Source organism: Pseudorca crassidens, chromosome 13 (genome assembly GCF_039906515.1).
Source record: "Pseudorca crassidens isolate mPseCra1 chromosome 13, mPseCra1.hap1, whole genome shotgun sequence".
Taxonomy (NCBI): domain Eukaryota; kingdom Metazoa; phylum Chordata; class Mammalia; order Artiodactyla; family Delphinidae; genus Pseudorca; species Pseudorca crassidens.
Window position 1 is genome coordinate 14,632,599 of NC_090308.1, and position 26,866 is coordinate 14,659,464.

General features: G+C 44.2%; 1 protein-coding gene across 1 annotated transcript in view; it reads right to left on the reverse strand.

The window, feature by feature from the left end:
- Positions 1-26,866, reverse strand: part of AKAP12 (A-kinase anchoring protein 12) — a 101,933-nt gene that overhangs the window by 37,036 nt on the left and 38,031 nt on the right. The window contains exon 3 of the mRNA XM_067701762.1: positions 7,050-7,152. Within this exon, the coding sequence (XP_067557863.1) occupies positions 7,050-7,152 (103 nt within the window). The remainder of the gene's footprint in view (positions 1-7,049; positions 7,153-26,866) is intronic.

Consider the following 26,866-nt stretch of genomic DNA (forward strand, 5'->3'; position numbering starts at 1 on the left):
TTCGTTGCTGTGCGCGAGCTTTCTCTAGTTGTGGCGAGCGGGGGCTACTCTTCGCTGCGGCGTGCAGGCTTCTCGTCGCGGTGGCTTCTCTTATTGCGGAGCACGGGCTCTAGGTGCGTGAGCTTCAGTAGTTGTGGCACGTGGGCTTCAGTAGTTGTGACTCGCGGGCTCTAGAGCGCAGGCTCAGTAGTTGTGGCGCACGGGCTTAGTTGCTCCGTGGCATGTGGGATCTTCCCGGACCAGGGCTCGAACCCATGTCCCCTGCATTGGCAGGCGGATTCTTAACCACTGTGCCACCAGGGAAGCCCCTCTTTTGAATTTTTTGTTCATTAAAGTAAAAACTTCAAATCTAGAAGATGGCTTTTAAGATCAAACTAAAACGAAAAAATGTAAAAGTGTTTTTATAAAAAGGCATAATGAAATTGACAAGTAGATTCCCACCTGCCTAAAGTCACTTGCATATCTTCAACAGTTAAACCATCATTGTTTTTTTTTAATGCCTATATTACCAGTACTGCTGATGTGACTCAGTCACAGAATTTCAGAGACGGACAAGGATGTTCATTTTACAGATGAAAACTGCTGCTCAATGAGATAAAGGGATGTATTCAAGGTCAGACAGAAAACCACTGAGAAAAGCAGTCTCACCAGTGTTTTACTCTCCTGGAATGAACTGATTATAAAAGGGAGGGAGGATGGATAGAAGTCTTACTCCTTCTTCCTTCACCCACCCCACCCCAAATTTTCAAGTTAGAAAAAAATAAAGGTTCATTGCACTGTCAGACTTAAACAGACTTCAGAGGGAAAAAAGCTCTATATAGCTTGGATGTTAGTTACTGAAAAATAAATCTGTGTTTCTTTAAAGATGAAAGCAGTAGAGTATTTGTACCAGAAATTTGTCAATGACATAACTAATTTCAGAGAAGCACGCTAAAAATATTGCTGTGGAGCAGAGGACTGAATTAAAACCAGTTCCCAGAAAGTGCAGACTGTAGGGCTTTTGCCTAAGTTCAAGGCCTATTTTGTGAGTGTTTCAAAACATTACAAAACAGGATACAGCTTGAGACAATGTCATGTATTAATATTGTATTTGAAGTACCAAAGTGTTGGAAGGGAGACCCCTCTCTGTCTATCCAGCCCTCGTATTTGGTAGCATCACTGGGCGTTCTTATTTAATTGCAGGCAGGTCAGGGTCTGATTTCATGTTTCCAGGCAACAACACCTGGACAACCAATGGTGGGCACCTGTGACAGCCCAGCACCGGAAAGTACCAGCTTTGTCAGTGCTGATGCAGCAAAGGAAAGGGAGCCTCGGATACATCTAGAAAGCTCTGGTATTTACGTAGGGAATGAACTGATATAAAGGGAAAAGCAAACAGATCCTCCTCTCCCATATGAGTGAAAATGTAATATTGTGAACTCTAATTTAAAACTGTGTCTTCACTTATTCAAAATTTTTTTGAGCACTTACTATGTGTCAGACACTGTTCCAGGCTCAGGGGATTCAACACTGAAACATATAGATCCCACCCCGACCCCCCCATCCCAAGAAATCTCTGCTCTCTTGGTTCTTATATTTTAGCAGAGGTGGGAGGTAAGAGACAGGCAGACTGAACGCCAGATGTTGACAACTGATGTAGAGAAAAATGAAGGAGGCATGGAGGGTAGTATTTGTGCAACACACATGTCTTCATGAGAATACTAACAAGGTACCAATTATGTCACAAATTGAAGGAGAAAAGGGATTGACTCATAAAAACATTTCTTCCCAGTTGGGAAAACTGTATCACAGAGAAACAAGTGTTTTGGAGGGTCATCTTTTAACAGCATCCTAGAGCAGCACTTGGGGTACTCATTCTTCACATCAAGTTTTTAAATGATCAAAAAGCAAAGAAGAACAACTTTTAACTCCCAGATGGATTTTCTGTAAGGTAACAAGATCCACGGGGAGGGCTGTGATCATATCCCAAAGGCACTGTACACCAGCAAATTCAATAAAGGCCAAGACAATGACATTCAGCACCGTTAGAAACATGAAATTCTCCACAGTGCTGCAGACTCAGCTTCTAGATAACTGAGCAACGGATCCTCCATTTTTGTTACTGTATCTGCAGGGAAAATATCAGGATGTAGAAAAGTAGAACCTTGAGAAGGATAAGGAACACACTCTCTTAAAGACTTCTGCTTTAAGTGACAAGAATTTTTTGGCGCGGGGGGTATTTTTTCTTGGGGGTGAGAGGATGTTTTCCAGGCTCGCCTCCCAGGTCAGAGAAATCACGTGCAGTGATTCACGTGCACAGTTCCTTAAGCAGCCTCCGCACCATTGTGCTCAGCATAGCAAAGCCTGTTCCCCCGGTTTGCCGGCTGATACTTGCGGCTGACCCCAGAGTAGCAAATGCCAAGGGCAGAGCTCTCAGCTGCAGCTCCATCGCTGCTGGTGTAAATGCCCTCACTCAGGGTATGCAAATAGTATAAGGCATATGTGTGCAAAAATTCAAACACCAAGGAGAAGACCACCATTGTGTGTTTATTCTTTCATACAAGCAAATGTGACCTGTGACGGATGGAGAAAACATAACATTCATGGCTTTACAATGTTTGCTGTAGCTACTCTGCAGAAAGACAAATCTCAAAGAACCCCAAAAATAACTGTCTTGTAAATGATACATTCAAATGTACTAAGATCACAGTCACATGATTAACTCGTATATGGCAATGAGTTCAGTAGGCACTTTAACAAATATGTTATTATCAAAATAAAGAGGTCTTGGGACTTCCCTGGTGGTGCAGTGGTTAAGAATCCACCTGCCAATGCAAGGGACAGGGGTTCAAGCCCTGGTCCAGGAAGATCCCACATGCCGCAAGCAACTAAGCCTGTGCACCACAACTACTGAGCCTGTGCTCTAGAGCCTGCAAGCCACAACTACTGAGCCCGCATGCCACAACTACTGAAGCCCGTGCTCCTAGAGCCCATGCTCCACAACAAGAGAAGTCACCTCAATGAGAAGCCCACGCAACACAATGAAGAGTAGCCCCAGCTCGCCCCAACTAGAGAAAGCCCGTGTGCAGCAACGAAGACCCAACGCAGCCAAAAATAAATTAATTAATCAATTTTTTAAAAAAAGAGGTCTTAAGTTTTTTGATTTTGTAATCCTTAATTTCCCCATCTGTTTGGAAAGAAAATAATCTGCCCAACAGATACTAAGACTGAATCAAAAAAAGAAAAATCTAAAAGTTTTAATTTGCAAAAATTTGAAATCTAAAGTTGGACCCGGACTGAGATATAATGTTTTTAACATCATTCTTGTTCAGGCACCCATAGAAACTCATAGAAAACCATATAAACGATAGACCATAGAACAAATGACAATCTGGGTTGGGAGGGGTCTTCTTTTTCTTTAATCTTTCCAGCAGAAGAGATTAAAATCAGCAGAAGCAGATTTTCCACAAAACTAACCGCACTTCGTGCGGCCCCTGTGAGTGTTAGGCGTGGCGTGGCTGGATAGAACCTTCTGGTTCGGAAAAGGCTGTATTTCTGTATAAGCATTGTGATAAATGCTAGATCGCCTAAAAAGAGCTCAGAGAAAAGGAACTAACTCCAAGGCTAAAGTAATTTGTTGTGAATTCTTTTTTTTTTCATTTTAATAAATATTTGTTTTCATGCCTGACTGTATACTCTCTAAAAGATGGTCCCTGAAATTATATAATCAATCTTCAAGCTCCCTCCAAAACACACACACACGCACACGTGTGTGTGTATCTATATCGTCTATATCTATATATGTGTGTATATATATACATATAGATATAGATATATATGTGTGTGTGTGTGTATATCTGAACCCTACTGCATAGTTTTGAAAATATTTAGTAAGCAGATCCCTTTTTCTATCATTGAAAGAAAGTTTACAAGGAAATAGGATTTCATTTTCATTATAGGAAGAGGACTGGTTCTGAATTACCAGGATTTCTGGTTTCAGAAAGAGAGTAAGTCAAGGTAGAAGCACATTTTGCATATTCTACATTTGTCTAAATATTGTCTGTCACTTTATTTATTTTTTTCTTTTGCGGTACGCGGGCCTCTCACCGTTGTGGCCTCTCCCGTTGCACAGCACAGGCTCCAGACACGCAGGCTCAGCGGCCATGGCTCACGGGCCCAGCCGCTCCGCAGCAGCACGTGGAGTCTTCCCGGACCGGGGCACAAACCCGTGTCCCCTGCACCGGCAGGCGGACTCTCAACCACTGCGCTACCAGGGAAGCCCTGTCTGTCACTTTAAATTAAAACCCCTCATGCAGGAATGCCCCTCATTTGTAGTTTTCTCCCATCCAACGATCCACCTATGGCAGGACCAAGTTCCACTGCTGGCCAATCCTCCCAGGGACCAGGGTGGCTCAGGTCTTTCCTTACTGAAGTGGGCAAGAGTAGAAACCAAGGCCCACCAAATCCTACAAATAAGCATCACATACCAAATTATGCCTTCATTTACATTACAGTAAGCCACCATGTAGGACACGGATTCCTGGAAACACATAAAATCTAACCTATGTCAAAATAAAAGCATGAAAAAATACTGTTTAATAATTTAACATAGAGAATTTTCTGCATTTGCATTGCAGACAAAATAGGAAAAGAAAACATAATAAAAACAAGTGTACCAGGCTGCTTCAGAAACACCCTAACAAGCCAAAGCAACAACAGTTCTGCTTAAAACAGTAAAAGCTCATCCCAAAGGCAGAGCCTCCGGAAATGCCTCTGGGGGGAGGGGTGGCCTCTGCAGCCCTGGGCCACACGGGGGTCCTTTCTAGGCCCGCAGGCCTTTTCAGGATCTTGTGAAGGACAAGGTATATTAATCACCACTCTTCCTGCAAGAGGCATCTGTATTTGCTCAGACCCCCAAAGCCATGGTAGGCTCAGGGAGACAATGGAATAATCACAGGGTGGGAACAGAATCACTTTCCATAAAAATCAGTGTTTAAACACATGGCTGAAAAGTGAAAGAAATTACATCTGGACTAAAGGAAGACAGCCAGCGGATCTCCAGTAAACAGGCCACAGATTAGACAGGATTTTCACGCTACCTAGGATTGTATGGAAACAAGGGCGTCACTGAAGCCCCTCCCTTCTCTTATCAACACTCCACACCAGATCAGATGAAAAGGCCTGGCCCGACACTCCCTTGGGGGCATATTTCAGTGATCCCACGTTGCCAAAATACTTTCCGAAGCCACTCGCCTTTCAGAAGAGCCCTCCAACCCAGCGCACTTTCCCTTCTGGGTTTTCATTCTACCCTTGCTCAGAAGATGCCATCCCGGTGGGCAAGCCTGTGGACATGGCCCGCACAGCGGGTGAGAGCTCGAGCTTGGAAATCTGCTGATCTGGGTTTGAATCGAGATAGGACCTGTCTCACAGGGTTACTGCTAGAGGCCATACTGCACAAAAAGCACAGTTCCAAGACCCACAATAAAAGCTTGTGAAGTGTTGGCTGTTCTTATCCTCCTCCCTTCCGGCTGGCAGCCCCTGTCCCAACAAATCTAAACCTAACTTCCCCTCAGTTCCCCAGACCTTACCCCACACCCTGACCTCAAACGAGGGCTCCTCCAGAACTCTGAGCAGCTCTCATCTCTTGCAAAATTCATTAGATAATCAACACGTTGCCTTGTCTTAACCTTTTTTTTTTTTTTGGCCATGCGGCATGTGGGATCAAACCGACCGAGGATCAAACCCGTGCCCCCTGCGTTGGAAGCCTGGAGTCTTAACCATTGGACCACCAGGGAAGTCCCCCTTAGTTTCATCTTAGGGAGCCTTCCATAGACTAGCTTGTCTCCCCTGGTGGACCGTTTCTTAGCTTTCTTCACCCTCCCCAAAGCACAGGGCACGGTGGCTTGCCCATCCAGGGGAGGCTCCAAATCGGCTGTGGCTTGATTTGATTCAAACGTTATCATGGGAAGGACAGAGCGTGGGACTCTGGAATTTGGGTTGGGGCCGTTCCAATTACTTTGGTAGAAATTATTTGAAACTCTCGCACCAGGTCGTGCAGATCCTCTTTCTGTGAGGCTGTATGTACTTCTAGCTTTATATGGTGCCTGTGGTGCTATAGAAAGATCAGGATTCCCACCAACTTCAAAAGCAGCCCCCTGCTTGCAGCAGCTCCACAGGGGCATTGAACACGAGGAGAAACAGGTTCCACATGTTAGAAGAATCTCATCTCACCGAGGCAATGGCCAGTCTCCTTTCACAAGACTTTCCCTTCATTTGTCTTATTCACATTACATGTAAGCCTGAGTTCACTTATGGAAAATGATCATTCTGTGCCTCTTCAATAGCAGTGGCCAAATGATTTCTTTATGACTAAATGGAACAATGAGACAAGAAACAGGAACAGAGGAAGGTTCTTCTCCAACACGTGGCCTTCGCAAGAGACCTACTTGTCAAGGTGCTTGTGCTTGATTCTGACCCCCAGCTGTGGTCCCCAGCCCCTCCACGGGCTGACCGGTGATAGCGTGGTCACAGATTTGCTTTCCAGTAAACACCTCTGAAGGATCTCTGGGCTCAAGAGCTATAACACATGCGCATATCATAGTTTGGGCAAAGAGGTATGCACCTTGAAATGTACGCTACCAGAAAAAGCTTCGCAAGGCCAGTCGGCTACTCTAGAGTGAGAGATACTGACTCTGAAAGCAACCAAGACTTAAGCATTTCCAACAAGAATTCACGTTCGACATCAGACAAGTAGTTGGAATAAGGCAACAATAACAACAACAACAAAAAGATCATGAAGTTTCAGGTAAGGATGCCTAACAAAAAGGAAAAACAACGTCACTTCCGTGCTCAAGTGTTACTATAAGCTCCCAGGGGCTATGCAAATGGCCAGATAAATACTTCTTTTTGCAATCAATTGACTGCTTTTGTTGTCAACATCACCCACCCCCAGGTAGGATGACAGTGCCCATTCTATCCAGGCCTGTTTTTATTGTTCTGCAGGGATCCGTTGCAGGTGTTGTTTGTCCTCCAGCCCCTGGTTCTGCCCAGTCCCCCGCAAGGCGACTTACCATCTGTGACAGTTTCCTCCTCCTGGCCATTCAGGGCTCCCTCCTGGAGGCCTTGCTCGGCTAAGCCGTTCACAGTGGACAGCTGACCATTCTTCTGTAGTAGCTACGGGGAAGACAGAACCATGTAAACTTAATTTCAATCTTCACAACCAAGTTAGAAACGATACTGTAAGTTCGAGAATATAAATCATTTAGAGGAGAAATACAGAGAACTGGAGGGCTAGTAACAGTGAAGAGTTAAGTCTTTTGTGTGTGTGTGTGTGTGTGTGTGTGAATGATCCAGCTATCTTACAAAAGATACAAGGAGCTATGAACAAGCAGATAGGACTCTGCATCTGGATAAAGGTACACACCATTCATGCATTCGTTCACTCTTCTGAAAAACCAGACATAGGCCTGACACACAACACCCATCATTCCAGGCCTGTTGGAGATTTCACAACGACTAAGTCAGGTGTGGTCCCAGACACTTTGAGCTTACAAACTACTGTGGAAGGCAGACAGCCCTCCGAAAAATATTTTTTACTTTAAAATAATGTTTCCTTGTGATTAGACACAAGATATGCATATTTGGCTGGAATATATATCTAAGCGACAATGTGTCCTTCTCGGGGAAGAGGGCAGACATTTAAATAAATAATTACTGAATTGCAGCTATGGAAACTGTCACGAAGAAGGAATACATACAGCAAATGACAACAGAGGGCCATGACCTAGGCCAGGGTGTCGTGAAGGCTTCTCAGAGGAAGTAAAGGTAAAGCTAAGATCTAAGATGCCAGCAGGGGTATGTGAGCAAAAGGTAAAGGGGAGGCAAGTGAGAAGCCCCGTGGTTCAAAGGCCAGTGGATCCAGAGCCCAGTGAACAAAGAAAAGACACCTAACATGTGTGTTCATGACTCATGGTATTTTCCTTAAAAATATTACTAAAACGGTGGTTTACAATCGTCCCCATAGGATAGCCCGTGCAATTGACGTCATCAGATGCAAAAACAGTAGACATATAGACATGCCCAGTTTTTTTTTTTTTCCGCCCCAGGGCTTGCAGGATCTTAGTTCCCCAACCAGGGGTTGAACCCGGGCCCACAGCAGTGAAAGCGTGAGTCCTAACCACTGGACTGCCAAGGAATTCCTAAGACATGCCCTAATTTTTTAAATCCTGAGAATATAGGTTAAAAGTTTTAAACCAAATAAAAATCGTACAACAGGGCTTCCCTGGTGGCGCAGTGGTTGAGAGTCCGCCTGCTGATGCAGGGGACATGGGTTCGTGCCCCGGTCTGGGAAGATCCCACATGCCGCGGAGCGGCTGGGCCCGTGAGCCATGGCCGCTGAGCCTGCACGTCTGGAGCCTGTGCTCCGCAACGGGAGAGGCCACAACAGTGAGAGGCCCGCGTACCGCAAAAAAAAAAAAAAAAAAAACGTACAATAACCGCTAGGAACCTAAGGATTTCAACAATGCTTTATGGTCCACATACATTTCTCATTTTCCTTAAAACCAACTTAGCGAGGTGCTACTGTTTCCATTTTACAGATGAAGACACTGAGACTCAAAGTGATTACAGACGGGAAGGCTGGCCGGCCACGGGTCCCATAGCTCAGCCATGGCCTGAAGGCCAGGGCTCACCACCAACTACTTCCAGAGATTTTTCTTTTTCTTCTTTTTTTTTTTAATACACAGATGGTTCCTTTCTTCCTTTCTTCCTTTCTTTCTTTCTTAGTATTTATTTATTTGGCTGCACTGGGTCTTATTTGCGGCACGCGGGATCTTTAGCTGAGGCATACGGGATCTAGTTCCCTGACCAGGGATGGAACCTGGGCACCCTCCATTGGGAATGCAGAGTCTTAACCACTGGACCACCAGGGAAGCCCCCGGAGATTTTTCCACAATACAACAAAGTGTTGGAGGACCTGTTACTACGCACAATGACAAAATGCCTTAAATAGTATCCCACAGTACGCAGACCCGGTCATGCCAAAGTAATCTCAAAGCTGGACACTCTGTTTGGCATCATTCCATGCCGTTTACAGGCCAATGGAACATGCTGGCCAAACCATAGGCTTCCATCACAGCCTTGAAGGGAGTAGATCCAATTCAAGACGATCAATCCAGAAGGTTCGAACGGTGCTGAAATGGATTTCACCTGGCTGTTCCCTGCTCCCAGCAAAGATGCCCTGCAACTGCAAAAGCTGCCTTCTGAAATACCAGTCACTGTACTCTAATACTCTCACTACAGATGGGAGAGCCGGCTTCAAAATGTCCATGCTGAGTCAGTGTATTAGAAAGGACGCTCAGATTACACTTCCACTTAAAGTCTTCTCTTACCAAAATATGAAAGATGGGAGTTTTAAATGAAACCTAAAGACGAAAGCACAGGAGATGGGGCAGGGGGATATCCCCACAATGCTCATCCGCAAAAATGTCAACGTTTAGGAGTATTTTAACTAAATTCCACTAGTCTTACGCACGAGTTAGACTGAGATTTCATTAATAATGTGATGAAGAGCTAGTGGGGGAAAGCAGGAAACGCATATTCTTGTGGGCTACATGGTCAACCAATGAAACTTAAACCTAAAAAATTTAACACAGATAGCATGGCATGGCAACCTAAGCAGGGGAATGAAAGACAGCCATTCTAATACCTCGATTTCAAGTCAAAAAACGTTGGTCAACTGTGCTCCTAGTTTAGGACCCAAAACTCTGAACTTTATTATAGAGTCTAGAGTTCTACAGAGTTTCTATAATTCTTGAGCTATTTCTCACAATTCTTCGTGAATTGTCAAATCCAAGACATCTTTAGCAGGAGTCAAATTGAGTATTTTCAAACTTGAGGGATCTATAGGACACGGCACAAATTTTCATCTACTCTTTTAGAATTGTTACACGTATACAATGATGTATTACATTAGATGATATAAAATAAAATGAGTCTTTGAGATCACCTGCCAGCCCCCTTTATAGTCAGCGTGATAAGTAAATTGTGGATTAGTTATTCCCCGTGACCACAGGGCAACTGTCTTTCTCAGAAAGGCACTTACTGACTTAACTTTGGTGACAATTTATGACAGCGACATTACTGAAACTGAGTTTTGAGCTTATTTTATTATATGTGTAGCTTGGGTCCAGCAAGTGTGCCCAAGCTCTGACCCATGAGTGATGTCTTGAGCACTCAAAGCCCGTGACACACCAGCCCTCCACACAACAATGGGACATCATTCCTTTCAGGCATACTCAGACACTTCCACCGTTCTGTGTTTCACTTAGAGATGCTTTGTACAAAATCTCACGTGTTCTTGTACATGGATAATTCACTTTTTGGCCAACCCGATCTATGGTGTTTTTGTTTTCCTTTTCTCCCATCCCCAACCATCTAAATAATTCATACTATTGTTAAGGGTTCAGGTGCTTCTGAGAGTTATCAGCACGTTAAAGTCACCTCAAATGGCAAGAAACCTAACCCACAGTTCCTTAACGCTTAAGTTCTTTCTGTCTTTTCTATGTGTTTACATGCACACAAGCTTTCTTTTTTTAAAAAACAAAAATGGGAACTTCCCTGGTGGCAGAGTGGTTAAGAATTTGCCTGCCAGTGCAGGGGACACGGGTTTGAGCCCTGCAGGAAGATCCCACATGCTGCAGAGCCACTGAGCCCGTGCGCCACAGCTACTAAGCCTGCGCTCTAGAGCCCACGAGCCACAACTACTGAGCCCATGTGCCACAACTACTGAAACCTGCGTGCCTAGAGCCCGTGCTCCGCAACAAGAGAAGCCACCACAATGAGAGGCCTGTGCACCGCAACGAAGAGTAGCCCCCGCTCGCCGCAACTAGAGAAAAGCTGCGTGCAGCAACGAAGAACCAATGCGGCCAAAAATAAATTAATTAATTAAAAAAAAAAAAGGAGAATACATGCTTTTATAATCTGATTGCTTCATACACTGTGGATGCATTTCTTTGTCACTAAACACACATCTGGCTCGTCCTCAGTCTTTCTCTCTTTTTTCTGTAACTCAGACGCCCACAGAAGACAAGGATTTCAGTTAAGCCCAGATAGACCCTGAAAGACGTACAGACACAACTCAGTGACACACGGGGTGGGAAGGGCCGGAGCCAGATGAGATGCGAGGGGAGGAAATAGGTATAGGATTGAAGTTTCCAAACGCGTTCATGCTGAAGCTTCCTCACATAACTTCTTTTTTTTTTTTTTTTTTTGCGGTACTTGGGCCTCTTACTGTTGTGGCCTCTCCCGTTGCGGAGCACAGGCTCCGGACACGCAGGCTCAGCGGCCATGTCTCACGGGCCCAGCCGCTCTGCGGCATGTGGGATCTTCCCGGACCAGGGCACGAACCCGTGTCCCCTGCATCGGCAGGCGGACTCCCAACCACTGCGCCACCAGGGAAGCCCTGTCACATAGCTTTATCCATCCACCTTGTTCTTACTTTTATGAACAGTTAGGTCTTTTGAGATGAGAACTAGACTTCAAAGGCATGCTTTTTGCACTGAAACACAGCTAGCACCGGGAAACTTATTTTCCCACTAGATTTCTGCTTCAAAAACGGTAAACGCCCCCTTTGAGCAAATCAAAACCCTAAATGTTTTCAAGCTTATCTCCCTTGAGTGGGTCAGCCAGAGTTTATTCCCGTAAAGCATTACCACATTACAACTAAACAAGCTTTAAAAAAAAAATCTTGAATGCTTCCAGCAACAGTGTTGTCCTCTCATTCCTCTAAGGACAACAACAGAAAACATCAAAATGGTAGCTAAGGCACGGCAGAAAAGCCACCCGATGTCTCTGTCCCCTTTCCTTCTCCACAGGACGGCCCACAACTTGCTCTGAACCCCTTTGCAGAGTAAGCTGTAGGGGTATCAAGCTCTTTAATGAACATGCTAAACCATGAACAAAACGGGTGAGCTCCTGACATGTGTCAGGATGCTGGGGGAAAAGGAGGTGAGCCTGCGAACCATTTCCTCAGAGAGTGATGCTCCCGGCTCCACCATCTCACTGCAGGACCAGCACGGGTGGGAGCGGCCAGAGCCCTGCAGTCCACACAGCAGATGAGGCTCTGAGCAGTGCCACTGGTCCCAACAATAACAGCAAAACCCAAGAAGCAGAACTATTACATGGCTGTAACCAGGAAGGAACCAGAACCTTGTCAATATAAGGAGGACACACGCACAAATGATGAGAATAAAAAAGATAATCTGGAAATGATTTTAAATCCCACGACAGAACTTATAAAGAAGACTCTTCAGGGACTTCCCTGGTGGCACAGTGGTTAAGAATCCGCCTGCCAGTACAGGGGCCACAGGTTCAAGCCCTGGTCCGGGAAGATCCCACATGCTGCGGAGCAAATAAGCCTGTGCACCACAACTACTGAGCCTGCAAGTCACAACTACTGAGGCTGCATGCCACAACTACTGAAGTCCGTACACCTAGAGCCCGTGCTCCGCAACAAGAGAAGCCACTGCAATGAGAAGCCTGCGCACTGCAACGAAGAGTAGCCCCCACTCTCTGCAACTAGAAAAAGCCCGTGCGCAGCAACAAAGACCCAACACAGCCAATAAATAAATTAATTAATTTAAAAAAATGGTATCAACAAAGCACATGTAATAGTGTAGAGATGTATTTTATGTTGTAATATTAAATTTAAAAAGCAAACTAGGGGCTTCCCTGGTGGCGCAGTGGTTGAGAGTCCGCCTGCCTGCAGGGGACACGGGTTCGTGCCCCGGTCCGGGAAGATCCCACATGCCGCGGAGCGGCTGGGCCTGTGAGCCATGGCCGCTGAGCCTGCGCATCCGGAGCCTGTGCTCCGCAACGGGAGAGGCCGCAACAGTGAGAGGCCCGCGTACCGAAAAAAAAAAAAGCAAACTAAACAGTTATAGGTACAATATGATTACAAATATATATAAGAACATACCCCAAATAGCTAAATAAGTGGTGATAACAATATTACCAAATTGTTAATATCACAGTATACCAAATAATCATCGGGGAGGGAACTATGAATTTTTCATATCCTTTGTTTTTCTACTTTTCTGTGTTCTGTTCCTTGTCTAATACACCTGATTACTTTTATAACTGGATGGTGGGAGAGAACCTTTTCCTTCACACGTTCTCCTGTCTTAGTTTGCTTATTGTTAGTATGGCTGGGAGACAGTTCAGAAAACTCTGCTTCACCGATTGCCAGTCACATGGATTTTCATGGGAAACGAGAACTGCTTTAAGACAGGAACTTGACACTGAGATCATATTTCAGGAGACTTTTAATACAAACTAAGCCATACTCACTCCTCCACCGTGGAGGACATGGTGGACTCAGAAGCAGAGGGGAGGGCTGGGTGCTCTGGGGCAAGATGAAACGCTTCACATCTGGTGTTTTATCATTGTCGTAGGCTGAAACTTGGTAATTCCAGGTCAGCAAACAGAAGGTGGCTGGGAAAGCAGGGTCTGATCTGCCATCTACTTGATCTTTGGCCTTGGGAACGTTATTTAGCTTCTCACAGCCTCCTCTCTTTTTCTGTAAGCTGGGGTAAGAATTCATTTTCACCTACCATAATGAATAACTGCAGCTTCACCCCACACATGTTAAGTGGCTAATAAGTCAACTACTAACGTAAGTTTTAGCAATTTTTGTTCTACCATTTGGTCAACAACTGCGATCTAATGGGAATGAATTGTCCTGTGCCCATTTCCCCTCTAAAATGAAACCTCCAAGACTTCCTTCCTGTTGCCTCCAAGCTCTGCACCCAATAGAACATCTGGTGTGAAGACTCCTAATTAGACTTCTTCTAATGTTCTAATGGTCTGGGTGGGAGAAGAGAAGCAATGCAGTTTATACAAAGGTCTAAATGGAGGGGAGCCACCTGAGTTTTTTCTTTTCTTTGTTCTTTTCTTAACCCTAGAAGGTACAGGGGAAACAGCAGACAGAGCACAGTCAGGCTCCTGTCAGCCATGGAACCTTATCTCTGAGCTCATTTTCCCAATTATAAATTGAAACTAATACCATCTCTATTTTCAGGCTGGTTGAGATTCAAATGAAATATTTGGGAAAGTTCTCTCTCTAAATGGAAAAGCTCTCAGAAGCCATTTTATGTCTGTCCACTTGATCAAATCAAGGCAAAGCTTGGACTCCAGTATTTTTCCAGCCCTTATATCACACTAAGGATGCCTTTTAAAAATTGTCCTCATGTTTGTGTTAAAGAAGGTTTCTTTCTTTCTTTTTTTTTTAATGTGATTGGATTATAGCTGATTTACAATGTTGTGTTAGTTTCAGGTGTACAGCAAAGTGATTCCATTTTCAGATTCTTTTCTCATACAGGTTTTTCAGATTCTTTTCTCATATAGGTTATCACCGAATATTGAGTCGAATTCCCTGTGCTATACAGTAGGTCCTTGTTGGTAGTGTGTGTATGTTAATCCCAAACCCCTGATTTATTCCCCCCGACAACCCCCGCCGCAAGGAGGGTTTGGAAGGAGGCAGCATTAGATGTGAGACGATAAGAAATCCAACAAAATGAGACATCTGTGTACAGGGACCGCATCTCACTACACCCACTCACGGGCACTTGAACAGGGTTGTAGCGCAAGACTCAGGCAGCCCTACAGTAAAATGGCTGTAGCCTTGCTTGGTCACAAGAAGAGAAAACAATGGCTGGAGAGAGGTAGCCTTTTCTGCCTAGGATTCCTGCTTGGTTTGACCCTCAGGTAGCAAAAGCAACTTATGCTGCTGTGGGAATGGGGCTGTAAATGACATACCACGCATCCACACCTCCACACCCAGAGCTGCGTGGGAGCTGTGAGGGAGCCCATCCATCAACACCGACTAAAGAGCTGACCATCCTTCTGGCTGAAGACTCACTATGTTCAATAGCCACAGCTCCAAACAGTATATTCACTCTAGAGCCACGTTGTCCAAACAGCAAACATGAGGACCATGGTGAAAGCATTTCATTCCCCCTTTTATTTAAACACAGGCACGCAAAGCATTTTCCAATGTATTTTAAAATTTCTAGAAATAGGCTGAAAATAAGAGGCTAACGGCAGAAACTGATGACTCCATCAGCAGTCCGTGTTTATAAGAATTTTAGAGGCGCAACAGCCCTAACTGTTGTGAGCAAACTGGATTGAATTCTTTAATCCCTCTATGCCTTCCCCTACACAGCCATGCTTTCCAACAAGTTAGCTTTAAGATGCTGTGTCTTGATATGAAACCTCTCTACCACAAGGACACGTCTCCTCTGAGATGCAGAAATAAAACCGTATGAAAACATCAGTTGTTAAAATAATTTTTAAAAGATTTTCTTTAAGATTCTAAAAAATTATTGTTAATTCTATAAAGAGTGACAATAACGTGGTTAGGTTTTTATAAAGTCCTCAACTGGGGACTTCCCTGGTGGTGCAGTGGTTAAGAATCTGCCTGCCAATGCAGGGCACATGGGTTCGAGCCCTGGTCCGGGAAGATCCCACAGGCCTCAGAGCAGCTAAGTCCGTGCACCACAACTACTGAGCCTGCGCTCTAGACCCTGCGAGCCACAACTACTGAAGCCCACGCACCTAGAGCCCATGCTCTGCAACAAGAGAAGCCACCACAATAAGAAGCATGGCCACCGCAAGGAAGAGTAGCCCCCGCTCACCGCAACTAGAGAAAGCCTGCATGCAGCAACGACGACCCAACGCAGCCAAAACTAAATAAAATAAATTTATAAAAAAAAAAAGTCCTCAACTGTTAGAGATATATAATAATGGATCTATAGATGACATACCTTGTATTTGTTTTAAAATAGGCAAATAAAATTTAAAAATTGAAGTTAGACAAAATAAGACTGGCAAAATGTTGATTACAGTTGAAGCTAGGTGACGGGTACTTGTTATTCTCTACTCTTGTATACATTTTGAAATCTTCCAGAATTAAAAGAAAAAATAAAATTTTCTTTCGTGAACCTTCTCAGAGTTAAATTTTGGGGTGTAGCCGATGAAATCTGTAGACTCAAGAAAACCTCAGTGCCGTCGAGAAAATTTCAAGATTTTTATATTTTAAACAGTAAAATGCTTCACCCCTTGGTAATCAGCTAATTTCTAATTAGCTCAAGATATACAGTAAGCAGGGCTAAGGCAATTCTTAAATATTAAGAAAGATATATTTCTAGTCTATGAATTTTAAAAAAGATTTTAGGCAATCTATAAAAGAAAATTGAGCACTTTTAACTTGCAAAGCTTTTCAGAGAGAATATGAACTACTTATCAAGTTTCAGAGGTATTGTCAAAACATCGGGCCTAAAGCTCTCTCAAACCACATGAAATTGAGAAGAGCATGTACCCCAGGTCAGGGGTGCTTCTAGCAACCTCTAAAACGGAGAAGTCCTTGTCTCCAAGAAACTGGCCTTTAGAGATCTCTTTCTGATGCCAGTTTTCCTCCTGAAAAGGAGGACAGACCCTCCTGTCAGTGTGGCAGCTGCCCCACCTCTTAAAATCCTGGTGCCCTGAAGCCTCTGATCTTTAAAGAAAACCTCTGTTTATTTTTAATTTCATGCTACTTTTTTCCACTCGTATATTCAGCAAAACAAAACCGACAAACAAAAATACGCCCTTACTGGCTGGTAACTTTGCTTTAAATATGAGTGAGTTCATTTGAAGGACCAGAAAAGGGGGCGGCATCTCATCACCATCACCCAGAGTCAGTGTGGCCCCCTTCCTTCCAGCCCCACCCAATGAAAACAGTGGTCCAGCTGTCTGACCCTGCACATACTACCAATTTATCCTGCTGGTCTTTACTTAGAAATCTGACAGTGAGTCTACAGTGCTGTTCAACTAGACAACATCCCCCAACCCACAGCCAAAGTAAAAATATTGGCCAGAAAGCCACATTTAACCAAGTTTATACCTAACTGGCTGAGAGCAGTTTTGTTGTGCTGCTGTTTATTTTATTAATTTAATTTAATCAAAGTGGAAAAAATTCTGATGTTCAGAATACAAAGATTAATCTTATTTTGCTTTTGAAATTGCATTGCTTCCTATTTATGGAAAGTTTCTGGAACATTATCTGCACAGCACATGAGGGTCCTTACATGCCACTTGGTGAAGGGTGTACATACCAGATAGACAGTCTCTGGTCATTGTCTACAAATCACTAATTTTCCTGTTTCTCGTAGTTTTCAGTAAAATTTGTGAAAATTACTTAATATAGTTTTAGGAGGAGTAACACAGGCTCACCCCTAGACATGAGAAAGAATGAAAACTAGGAGATAGCCATTAAAGTCCCTAGTTTGCTTTTAGCCTGCGAAATTAAATTTCAATTCAATTGAATGTTTCTACTCAAATATTCAAATTGTTGAGTGTCTTAGAAAGTAATATCTCTCTTATTATTTATTTAAATCCCAAGGGACTTGGCCACTACAGGTGAAGTCATTTCATGAGGAATGGTGTCTACAATTTAGGCCTCCAAATCTCAAAGATCAGCAGTTTTCAAACTGGTATCCAAGAATATCAGTATACCAGGTATATCAACACCTGTGTATTACCAGGCTTCTCTCAGAAGCGTTCTGGGCTCAAAATCAGCTTGCGAAACTCTGACCTAGACAGTTAAGCAGATTTAATTAGAATTTAGAGACTCTTGAATGTGCATTCTGAACCTCTAAGGAACAAATCATTACAGCATTTTCTCAAGTGACTTGCCCACAGAACCCTTTTTGAACCACATCCATTAACATCTGCCATAAGTAAAGACACAAAGATAAATGCAATATGTTTTAACACACAACATTTCAGTCAAATATTCCCCTACATTAAAAAGTTATAGTTGTTTTAAAAAGTATTAAAACTCCTGGGTTCTCTGGGAAAGTATGTAAAAGAAAACAAAGAGCTCTAAATCTGGTGAGGTAGGAGATCAGCCATGCTGATTTCAAGCAAAGGGAATTTATAAGATCTCTGCTTGAGATGAAGGAAGTGAAAAGCACCACCGACCCAAGATAGCAATTCACTGAGCGAAGATAGGTCACCGCAATTCCATTACGTGAAACGCCTACCTGCACTGTTGGGAGTCCTCACACAATTGAGGTCTGTATCATACTTAGGACAGAGAGGTGCTTGATAAACACAACTTAAGAAACCTGTGTGGACAGCTAAGTCAGAGGACTGATACTACCTAACTTAATATAAAACTACAGTAATCAAAAGACAGTACGGTACTGGTGAAAGAATAGACAAACAAATCACGGGAACAGAATAAATTGCCCAGAAATAGACACACACAGATATAATTCTAATCTTTGACAACGGAGGCAACTTTATGGAGAAAGGAGAGTCTTCTCAACAAATGATCCTGGAAAATCCTGATGTCCACTTGCAAATAAAGCTGTGTGAACATTCATGTACAAGTCTTTGTTTAGATACATGCTTTCACTCCTCCTGGATAAATACCTAGGTGTATTGCCTAGGTATTTATATATTTATATACCTAGGTTATATTGTCGGTATATGTTCAACTTGTTAAAAAACTTCCAAACTCGGAGCTTCCCTGGTGGCACAGTGGTTAAGAATCCGCCTGCTAATGCAGGGGACATGGGTTCGAGCCCTGGACAGGGAAGATCCCACATGCCACAGAGCAACTAAGCCCGTGAGCCACAACTACTGATCCTGCACTCTAGAGCCTGCAAGCCACAACTACTGAGCCCACGTACCACAACTACTGAAGCCCACAAGCCTAGAGCCCGTGCTCCCCAATAAGAGAAGCCACCGCGGGCTTCCCTGGTGGCGCAGTGGTTGAGAGTCCACCTGCCGATGCAGGGGAGGCGGGTTCGTGCCCCGGTCCGGAAAGATCCCACATGCTGCGGAGCGGCTGGGCGTGTGAGCCATGACCGCCGAGCCTGCGCGTCTGGAGCCTGTGCTCCGCAACGGGAGAGGCCACAACAGTGAGAGGCCCGCGTACCACAAAAAAAAAAAAAAAAAAAAAAAAGAGAAGCCACCACAATGAGAAGCCTGCGCACCGCAACAAAGAGTAACCTCTGCTTGCCTGCAACTAGAGAAAGCCCGCACGCAGCATCAAAGACCCGACGCAGCCAAAAATAAATAAATTTAATAAATTAAAAAAAAAACAACTTCCAAACTGAACAACGTGGATTAATTTTATTTTATTTACTTTTTCTTAAGTTTTTTTTTTTTTCATGTAGACCATTTTTAAAGTCTTTACTGAATTTGTTACAATGTCGTCTCTGTTTTATGTTTTGGTTTTTTGGCCCGGAGGCATGTGCGATCTTAGCTCCCCAACCAGGGATCAAACATGCACCCCCTACACTGGAAGGCGAAGTCTTAACCACTGGACCATCAGGGAAGTCCCAACATAGATTAATTTTAAAATAATTATGCTGAGTGAAAAAAGCAAGAGAAAATTATACATGTGGTATATTCCATTTATATACATTTCTAGAAAATCCAAACTGATCACAGTAACAGAAAGAAGATCAGAAGTTACAGAAAGGAGGGGGAGATTACAAAGAGGCATGCAATTTGGGGATGTGTTTGATATGCTCACTATCTTGATGGTGACGATGGTTAGACAGAGGTAGATATGCGTCGAAATTTATCCAACAGCACACTGTCAATTATTTCTCAGTGAAGTTGTTAAATGCAATGAGAAAAAAAAAAAGAAAGAAAGAAACCTGGGAATCCTAGGCCAAGTCTCTGAATCACCAGCGTCCTCCTCTATGTGGAAACTATGCAGAGGAAGTAGGACATGAGGCTTCCCTGATGGTCCCCACAGCACACCCACGTGTGCCATCTCTCCTCAGGGGGTAGTGCTAACACTCGTTAAGAACCAGCCAGTCCTCAGCCTCATAGAATCAGGAATGAACTCTAAGCATTGAACTTGAAGAACTGTTTTTTTTTCCCTCCACCAACTTGTCCTGAACTAAGAAAACACAATCCTTCTTCTATTATGTTGGATCAAGGATACGATCCATCTTACTTGAGTGAACTACGGCTGAACTGAGGTGTCCAACTGGGGGAAAAGACGAAGCACAAGCAGCCCAACTCGAAAGATTCTTGTGTTAGGACAGGGAACACGTCCCACTCAGGTTACTCCGTAAGCTCCCAAACCTGCTGAAGTTCCCGGTTTTACAGAAAAGTGAGCACCTACCATCTGTTGGTTGGTTATTTGACTGTGGCCCCAGTGGGATGAGGCTCTACAGCTCTTGTCAAGTTAGACATCTCAGGATACAGACCCGGAAAGCTTATATTCTCGTGTTATGACAGAGCACGAATGTCAAGTTACTTTCTTCCCTTTTGACCTGTTGCACCTGTAAGATGTACAGGGCAAAGCACCTGCCTCCACAAATCCCAAATGCAAAGTAAGAAAAATATTACTGTGAAGAGAACGATAAAAATGAGTAGCCTAAAAACACAAGATTGGTGTTTTGAAACTCTTCTGACAATTGTCACATGTCTAGTTCCTTTTGAGCCCTTGCACCGGAGTTTCATTCTTGTAGATTTAGAAGTCACGATCCCAATTCCCACCTAATCCCTACACACCATGTCATATTCCGGGAATTACTCTCTTGTTAAATGGCTGCTTCTTTCAAAGGATGTGCATTCGGTAGTAAAATAATGACGTCACATCCTTGCTTAGGAATTCGATAATACAAAATGTTCTGAAATCCACCACATGCCATAGGAAGGCTAAATAGTTTCTGAGCCTGACAGATAAACAATTTTGACAAAGGAGGAAACCAGCGTTATCTCAAGTAAAGTTTAGATTTTAAGGTTAAAAAAATTGTAGATGCTAATATTACTTCTTTTTTTTCTTTTTGGCCACGCCCCACGGCTTGTGGGATCTTAGTTCCCCGACCAGGGATTGAACCCAAGCCCTCCACAGTGAAAGCGAGAAGTCCTAACCACTGAACTGCCAGGGAATTCCCTAATACTACTCCTTCTGATGAAAGACTTGTCCCTAAGACACAAGCGTCAGAAACTTCACCACGGAGGGAGTCCCAAAAATACACAGTGCCCAAACTTTGCACAATAAACTCCAATCGCCAATACAAGATGCACATCTGGGATTGAGTACGGGTCCAGTGGTAGAGGCTCATCATTACCTGGTTATAGGAGAAAAGGCAGAGATGAGAAAAGGGGAAACACAAGAAAGTCTCTTAAAAGAAGCTCTTCTCAGGGCTTCCCTGGTGGCGCAGTGGTTGAGAGTCCGCCTGCCAATGCAGGGGACACGGGTTCGTGTCCCGGTCCGCAAGGATCCCACATGCCGCGGAGCGGCTGGGTCCGTGAGCCATGGCCGCTGAGCCTGCACGTCCGGAGCCTGTGCTCCGCAACCGGAGAGGCCACAACAGTGAGAGGCCCGCGTAACGCAAAAAGAAGCTCTTCTCCTATTCTGAGATGTTTATTTGCTCGTTTAAGTAGCCCAAGGGAGCATGCATCACCTCCGTTGGCAGGTACTTCTACACCATGTTATTGTGGTAGAGAGAGATGGAACAGATGTTTACTCCAAATTTTGCCCAACACAAACAACATACTTTTTTTTTTTTGGCCACGCCGCGCGGCTTGCAGGATCTTAGTTCCCCGACCAGGAATTGAACCCAAGCCCTCAGCAATGAAAGCACCAGGGAACTCCCAGCGACATACCATTTAATTAGGAATATAATTGAGACCACTGTCAAAGTTAAATAGCATACTTTATCAGTATGCAAATTTAGTGGCCATACTGCTTTTGAACCACATTGCTTAAAATGACTGCTGATTTAAAAAAAAAAATCCAGTTAGAGAGAACATATTGATCATCTCGTTGCTACTTCAGTTCTAAGCTTGTGATCCATTTGACTGAAAAAGAAAACAGGCAAAGTTGCTTGCCTTATTTTCAGTAAAATGAACTTAATTTGCAAAGATGGCCCATCTAAGATAATATGATTTAGAATCAACAATTGCTATCCTATAATGTTCTACCCTAAATATTTCTAGCACAATCACTGGAAAAGCTAAGATACAGAATAGAAAACCTGCCAACTGCTACTCCACAAAGAGCCGCGCTGCGTTTGCTAAAAAGCATCTATTTCTTCCTGGCCTGAATTCGAAACTGCTTTTTGATTGATTAAATGTCTGCCTCACATCTGCTTCTTTTTGAAGCCTGCTAAGCAGGGGGTTTCACTGCTAGAACCTCTCCTGCCTGAAGCTTTTAGGAGAGAAGGCAACCCAGCAAGGAAGGAAGGGGAGGGGGCCAGCCAGCGGCCAGTGAGAGCTATGTGAAGCCATCCCCAGGGACGTCCAGAAATGCCTCCTTCTATGTGAAAGACACTAAAGAAAGTTTCCTATACTCCGTGGCATGGATTATTTCACAAAGTTATTAAACATTTAGCTCTGATAATGGGCTTGAAGATGCCATTCTGGAGGAATCCATTTAGGGTCTGTGATGGTTAACAGCAGAATTAAAATGATAAATTGAAATGGGTTTCTCTGACGTGTGTGCTTGGCCCTGTACTCCCCGGAATTCAAATGGCCTGCTGCATACCAGAAGAAGTGACGCGATCCAGTCCTGCAGCAACTGCAGCATGGCTACTGTTTATCAGTAAGTCTGGTCGGACTGAAACAAGGCCTTTGTCTAGGCCCACGGATTCATAAAGGCAGTTAATGGCAGAACCCTTCCTTAACCGGTAGAAATGCTACAAAGCTTCTCTGGAACCACGTAGCATAGTGCAGCAAATGAAAAGCGGACATTACAAGCAGACAGATGGGGAGGGGTGCCCAGATCCGTTGCTTATTAGTTGTAAGAGCTTTGAGCACATTTGCCATCCTCTGAGCCTCTGTTTCTTCACCTATACAATGGCGATAACACTATGCAGAGTTGTCATTGTGGCCACACCCCAACTCAGTTAGGCCAGCATCTCTGGGAATGGGACCCGGGAGTATAATATTGACAAAGGAAACTGATCATTGGTGAATGGGGATACCGGGTTCGGTCACTGGCAGAGACTGGAACCCAGCTCTCAAAAGGAAAACAAGGGGTGAGGGATAAATTAGCAGATACACATTACTATATATAAAACAGATAAACAACAAGGTCCTGCTGTATAGCACAGGGAACTATATATACTCAATATCCTGTAACAGACCATAATGGAAAAGAATATGAAAAAGAATATGTATATATTACTGATTCACTTTGCTGGACACCAGAAACTAACACAACATTGTGAATCAACTATACTTCAATTAAAAAAGTAAAGACAGGGGTTTCCTTGGTGCCACAGTGGTTGAGAGTCCGCCTGCCGATGCAGGGGACACGGGTTCGTGCCCCGGTCCGGGAAGATCCCACATGCCGCGGAGCGGCTGGGCCCGTGAGCCATGGCCGCTGAGCCTGCGCGTCCGGAGCCTGTGATCCGGAGCGGGAGGGGCCGCAGCGGTGAGAGGCCCGCGTACCGCAAAAAAAAAAAAAAAAAAAAAAAGTAAAGACAAAAAAAGGAGAAAAGAAACAGTGACTATTCTAAGAACAGGTTGATGCTGGTCCATACGCTTCTTCGGTCTCAATGGTAGGCTTCCAAACCATCTTGTTCAGATGCCTCTTCCCAAGCCATGCCTCCTGGACACATAAAAGCATCTTCAAACCAGACAAAGCAAAACCAAACCCAAACTGACGCAAACCCTAAACACGCTAGTCATCGTGCTCCCTAAGGAATAAAGAGTCACAACCAATGTCTCTGCAAGTTAAGCATCTCTCAGCCTTTACTTTGTAAATTTATTTATTTCATTTATTTTTACTTTTGGCTGCGTTGGGTCTTCGGTGCTGCGCACAGGCTTTCTCTAGTTGCAACATGCGGGGACTATTCTTTGTTGCGGTGCGCAGGCTTCTCACTGTGGTGGCTTCTCTTGTTGCGGAGCACGGGCTCTAGGCACGCGGGCCCAGTAGTTGCAGCACATGGGCTCAGTAGTTGTGGCTCGCGGACTCTAGAGTACAGGCTCAGTAGTTGTGGCGCACGGGCTTAGTTGCTTGGCAGCATGCGGGATTTTCCCGGACCAGGTGTTGAACCCCTGTGTCTCCTGCATTGGCAGGTGGATTCTTGACCACTGCGCCACCAGGGAAGCCCCTCAGCCTTTACCCTGAATGAGCTAAGTGTCAAGCCTGTTACTAAAACCTCGGGAGGGAAGGTGACGGGGGCAGCCCCACTGCCCTCACTTACAAAACTGGCCCGGCTGCAGCATCTACATTCAACAGCCCTTGTGCCCCCTTTCTCCAGGAAAACCTAGGCTGGCCAAGGCTGTACTAAGGAAGTCATTCTGAGAGACAATGCCGAGACTGAAAAATGGCAGCTCTGGTTTCTTTTCTTTCTTATTTTCCTGGGTTTTAAAAATTACTCAATATGGGGCTTCCCTGGTGGCGCAGTGGTTGAGAGTCCGCCTGCCAATGCGGGGGACACGGGTTCGTGCCCCGGTCCGGGAAGATCCCACATGCCGCGGAGTGGCTGGGCCCGTGAGCCATGGCTGCTGAGCCTGCGCATCCGGAGCCTGTGCTCCGCAATGGGAGAGGCCACAACAGTGAGAGGCCCGCGTACCGCAAAAAAAAAAAAAAATTACTCAATAAATGTATGTTATTTACACTGCACAGAACACCAACTTTCTTATCAGGATCAAACTCTACCCAAGGGAAAGGGGAGGGTGTTTCTAAAGAAGTAGGCATCGCACAGAGCCTTTCCACTGGCAAAGCCCTGTAAATACCACATCAACTACAAGGTATGTGGAGAGTTTTGCATTGGTTTGACTGGTTTTTGCTACCAAATCTATTCCCTCACGCTTCTGCTTCTGACACATACAGGTGGTCAGCACATTCACGAATATACAAACACCCTAAAAAGCATCACGTAATGAAAAATGCATTCACAGTCTAACCAAGCATCATGGTGAATTTGCAGAGGAACTTAAAGCTGTATAACGCTCTCTCTCAGCATTTGGGGTGGAGAAGATCAGCTTGAATCTCTTAACCTGCACTCAAAGAGAAGAAAAAAAAAAATGCCCCATGCCTAGTAAAAAAAAAAAAGTCCTCCAGAATAATACAAGCCTAAGAGGGGAAAGCAGTTGCAGTAGGTACTTACTACTACTTGAATAAGTGATCTTATACAAGTGCATTTCCCATTAAAAAATATTCCATTAACCTAATTTATAATTCATGTTATACCTGTCAAAATAGCTTTTAGAGCTGCCAGTTATTACAGAGAACATCTAGTAATGCCATTAATACTTCTTCTTCTTCTTCTTTTTTTTTTTTTTTTGCTTTATCAGTAATACAGGGGAACACAGAGTGGGCTTAATTTTGCACATAAACACACTCAAGGAATCTGTCCTAATTCAGGAAGCAGAAGGTATTCATTTGGGAGAAACCACTCTATTCTCCATTCTGAATGAGGGGTGGGAACAGTGAGAGGCAATTCAGGTGCAACGCAAAGGCAACAAAAATATGAATTAACTATTTCAGGAGATCTCTGTCATCCTGAGTTATAACTTCCAAATTCAGAATAGCAATTAGCTTATCACAGCAGCTACTGTTGAAAAGTCAGTTTGAAGAATGTGCTCCTCATTCTTTTAACCTAGGAAAATATATTTACCCCCAACTCAGCTAGCCTGTCCATCCCAACAACGGTGGTGTCTTGATCAAGTCAACAGCTGCAGTTCTGGTTCTTGTTTGATTGTTTTGTTCTATAAAATATATAAGCCCTGACCTCCTTTGAGCTCTGAGCTCTAACCTTATTTGAATCCGATCTTATTCAGGACTCAGTCAAAAGGAGCAAATTACTCTGTTTTGAGACCTGGATAGACAAAGAGTAGGAAAGGGCTTGTTTCCTCCACAAGCGCTTCAATAAATAAAAATGAGCATCTAAGTGGAGATGGCTGATTCTTTTACCACTTGGCAAAAGATGTGTAAGCAAAGTAAATGGTTTCCAGAAGTACAGACTTTTAACTGCTGGTGAAATAGTCTCCAACACTCCCATCTGAGTGACTAGAGAGGGAAAGCTCCTTTGTTTTTGCTTTTTTTAGAATGCAAGCAACACCTTGTCTAACTAGGGTGAGGACTCCTCATGAAGCAGTGAGGGCTTCTGGGAAATGCCTTGCCCACCGTGCCATTGATCTTGAATCTTGAAAGCAAGCAAGGGAGAAACTACCTGGCTATCAGGACACAGAGCTGGGCAGACAGGTGCCAGCCCTCCCTGCTGACTTTATTTGAAATACGAACAAAATCCTTTCAACTTGATGCTATTCTTCCGCAAGTTTGCTTCCCCAGGGAAGAGAGCTGTGTCTAAACAGTGTCCTATCAGCGACCCTCTCTCAAAATCGCCTTCATTGTTTCTAAATTACAGCCTACAAAAGATGATCGTATTATACATGTCAATGATCACAAAGCCTTTGCTCTTTTTGGACTAAATGCTGACTTAAATGAAACAATTTGCTTTAAATTCACAGCATGCAAAAATTACTAGAGGGCTTCCCTGGTGGTGCAGTGGTTGAGAGTCCGCCTGCCGATGCAGGGGACACGGGTTCGTGCCCCGGTCCGGGAAGATCCCACATGCCGCGGAGCGGCTGGGCCCGTGAGCCATGGCCGCTGAGCCTGCGCGTCCGGAGCCTGTGCTCCGCAACGGGAGAGGCCACAATAGTGAGAGGCCCGCGTACCGCAAAAAAAAAAAAACAAAAAAAAAATTACTAGAAACTGGAAAATATATATGGCTTTCTTCACCATATAGACTGTCCAAACAATTTCCCTTTCCCTCTACAACTCACCCAAACAGTAAACAGTAATACTTTGAATATTTTTCTGTTTTCTTTACATAATCGACTCCTCCCTTTTGGCATG